Source organism: Penaeus chinensis, chromosome 25, assembly GCF_019202785.1.
Source record: "Penaeus chinensis breed Huanghai No. 1 chromosome 25, ASM1920278v2, whole genome shotgun sequence".
Taxonomy (NCBI): domain Eukaryota; kingdom Metazoa; phylum Arthropoda; class Malacostraca; order Decapoda; family Penaeidae; genus Penaeus; species Penaeus chinensis.
The window spans coordinates 14680769-14683268 of record NC_061843.1 but is presented as its reverse complement, the minus strand read 5'-3'; the positions used below and the strand labels follow the sequence as shown (position 1 = coordinate 14683268).

Below are 2500 nucleotides of genomic sequence, written 5' to 3'. Positions count from 1 at the left end.
AGAGTGCTTTTTGTGGGCTGTCATTTTTATCTATATTGTTTATATGTGTATCTTTACATCTCTTCTTTATATATATTTTGTCTCCATATCCTTGCAGGGTTTCCATAGACTTCATTACTGATGCACTGAATCACATTAAGGGCCTCTCAGCAGAGAACAAACTGAAGGAGGGAGACTTTAACTTCCTCACTTACTTGATGTCACGGAAAGAGCTCTCCCATAAGGATATTCTGACCATCACTCTTTCACTGTTTTCCGACGGTCTTTCTACGGTATGGTGGATGGGTTTTGTGGAATGAAGTGGTTTGATATGTATAAAATTATGTAACTTATGTTTCATTTGTGTATCTATAAGGCTCACTAGATAAACTCATTTTTGGATTGCCTGAATTGCATTACTAATATTAACCCACAGAGCTAGGATGGCATAACATGTATACCATGTCCACTATGCTTTTAGTTTATTAATTGTGCTTACTCATAGATGTCTTCATAGGTACTCCACTGAGAAGTCTATTACTAGTCAAAACTGTATTTACACTTTTTCCTTGATTTTTGGAATTAGAAAAAAAAAATTGTCATTATTATTATATTGATAGCAATGAAATTGTAATGTCAGCAATAACAAAATCAATATTAATAGCATAACTATTTTTTAAATCAAGGAATAGCAAAATTAGTCAGGTCATGAGGAGCCAACTAATTGAACCTTCGTGGCTGAGCACTTGTAGATTCATCTTTAGGTCACAAAAAACCTCAGACACTTAGATATATCCTCAAGCATGTCATTGTTATGATTTAACCTTATAGACTCAAAAAATACCAAAGAAAAGTCGGTATATTTTGATTTATTAATATGGTACAGTTATTCAGGCTAGTAAATGTCTATGATCATTGGAATTATCCAATTGTGTGAGATTTGGACTTGCTGTGGTTATAAGATGCAAAGCTTTAAGGAAAATTACATCCACTTCCCATGTGAAGAACAACAGAAGTGCAGTAAGTAAGATAAAAAAAAAGATGATTTGACTGAATCTGAGAAATATATTTGGAAGTTTCCACAGCATGCACTCTTCCATAATATTTTGCTTCTAATAAACTCAAACCAGCATTTTAGGTAATTTCATTATTGTCTATAAACTTTTTATGTGAAGTAAAAGAAAATATCTTTTCAAAACTGTACGTCAGAACACATTTTGGTGATATCTTTTGAAATTGTTTTTGTTTTGCTGCAACCATGAGCCAACATCAAACAATATATCAAAGTGTTTGGGGTTATGGGATACAATAGAAAATGCTTGTAATGAAATATATACACCAGCATATTATTACAGAAGAAATATTTTCCTCTATTGGTATTATTATCAGCATGTACCATAGAATGCCACAAAAATCCCCACAGAAGTACATAAGTTTAATATTATTATTATTATTCTCTCTCTTTGTTACTGAACCAGACATCACCTGTCCTCTTGGGAAACCTGCACTGTTTGGCTCTGTATCCAGAAGTACAAGAACGACTCTATGAAGAAATAAAAAAGAATGTTGATCCATCTTCACCTATAACAGTACACACAATCAATAAGCTGCATTATCTAAAGGCTTTTGTGAAAGAGGTATTTAGGTAAGTGCTGAAATCCTCTTAAATAGGTGAACTGTCAGAGTTTTAGGTAAGTATTGTTTTTTTTTAAATAAGCAGATGAAAGATGGGAAGTTGTAAAAGAGGTTTTTAGATATAAGTGATAGTCTTTGAATTAATTAGGTGGAATATGAGAGATCAAATTCTTTAGTTTTTGCTGCATTCAAATTAAGGCAGGAAAGGGGGAAGATGAGACTCTTGTGTGGATGACATTTAAAAAAGGAAAGATAAGGTAAAGATAAAAACAGATATGTTGCCCAGGTACTGTCCCATCTGTGTTTAGTGTATTCAGAGTAAGATGTCAGATAAGTCTGTATTCTTACAAGGGAATAGTTTAAAATGAAGTTCTTTTGTAGTCCAGAGCTCAGGTATCTGAGGGTTATCTGCTAGTTTGCAATACACTTTGCAATCTATGGAATTGGACCTACACTTCTTTATTTGGCTGTATAATTGAGAACTGATATTTTTTCCCTTTGTGTTAAGATAAGGAAAAATGTAGTTAGTTGAGTAGTTGAGAAATCTTTATTATGGATAACAGTTTAGGCACAGACAGTCTGTAAGAAAGTTTGGATCAATTTATATAACCATAGTTATTATAGGTAATAGGAATCCATAAGGTCTGTGATGTAACCTGAGTCATATGAGTGGATAAAGTGGATATAGTGGATAAAAAGAAGTGAGGCTTTATTCTTTAAAACACACTTTTTTGATATGTGGAAGAATGGCAGGAACTGTATGACCATGTACAGGCACAAGTTCATGCAAATGCACACCCACACACACAAACAGACAGATACACAAAAAGACAGACACACAAACAGACAGACACACAGACACACAAACAGGCAGACACAAAACACA

At 33.4% G+C, this 2500-nt stretch overlaps 1 protein-coding gene across 1 annotated transcript in view; it reads left to right on the top strand.

Moving 5' to 3' along the window:
* LOC125038546 (probable cytochrome P450 CYP44) overlaps nucleotides 1-2500 on the top strand; it is a 19359-nt gene that overhangs the window by 9075 nt on the left and 7784 nt on the right. The window contains exons 8-9 of the mRNA XM_047632064.1: nucleotides 98-272; nucleotides 1458-1624. Of these exons, the coding sequence (XP_047488020.1) occupies nucleotides 98-272; nucleotides 1458-1624 (342 nt within the window). The remainder of the gene's footprint in view (nucleotides 1-97; nucleotides 273-1457; nucleotides 1625-2500) is intronic.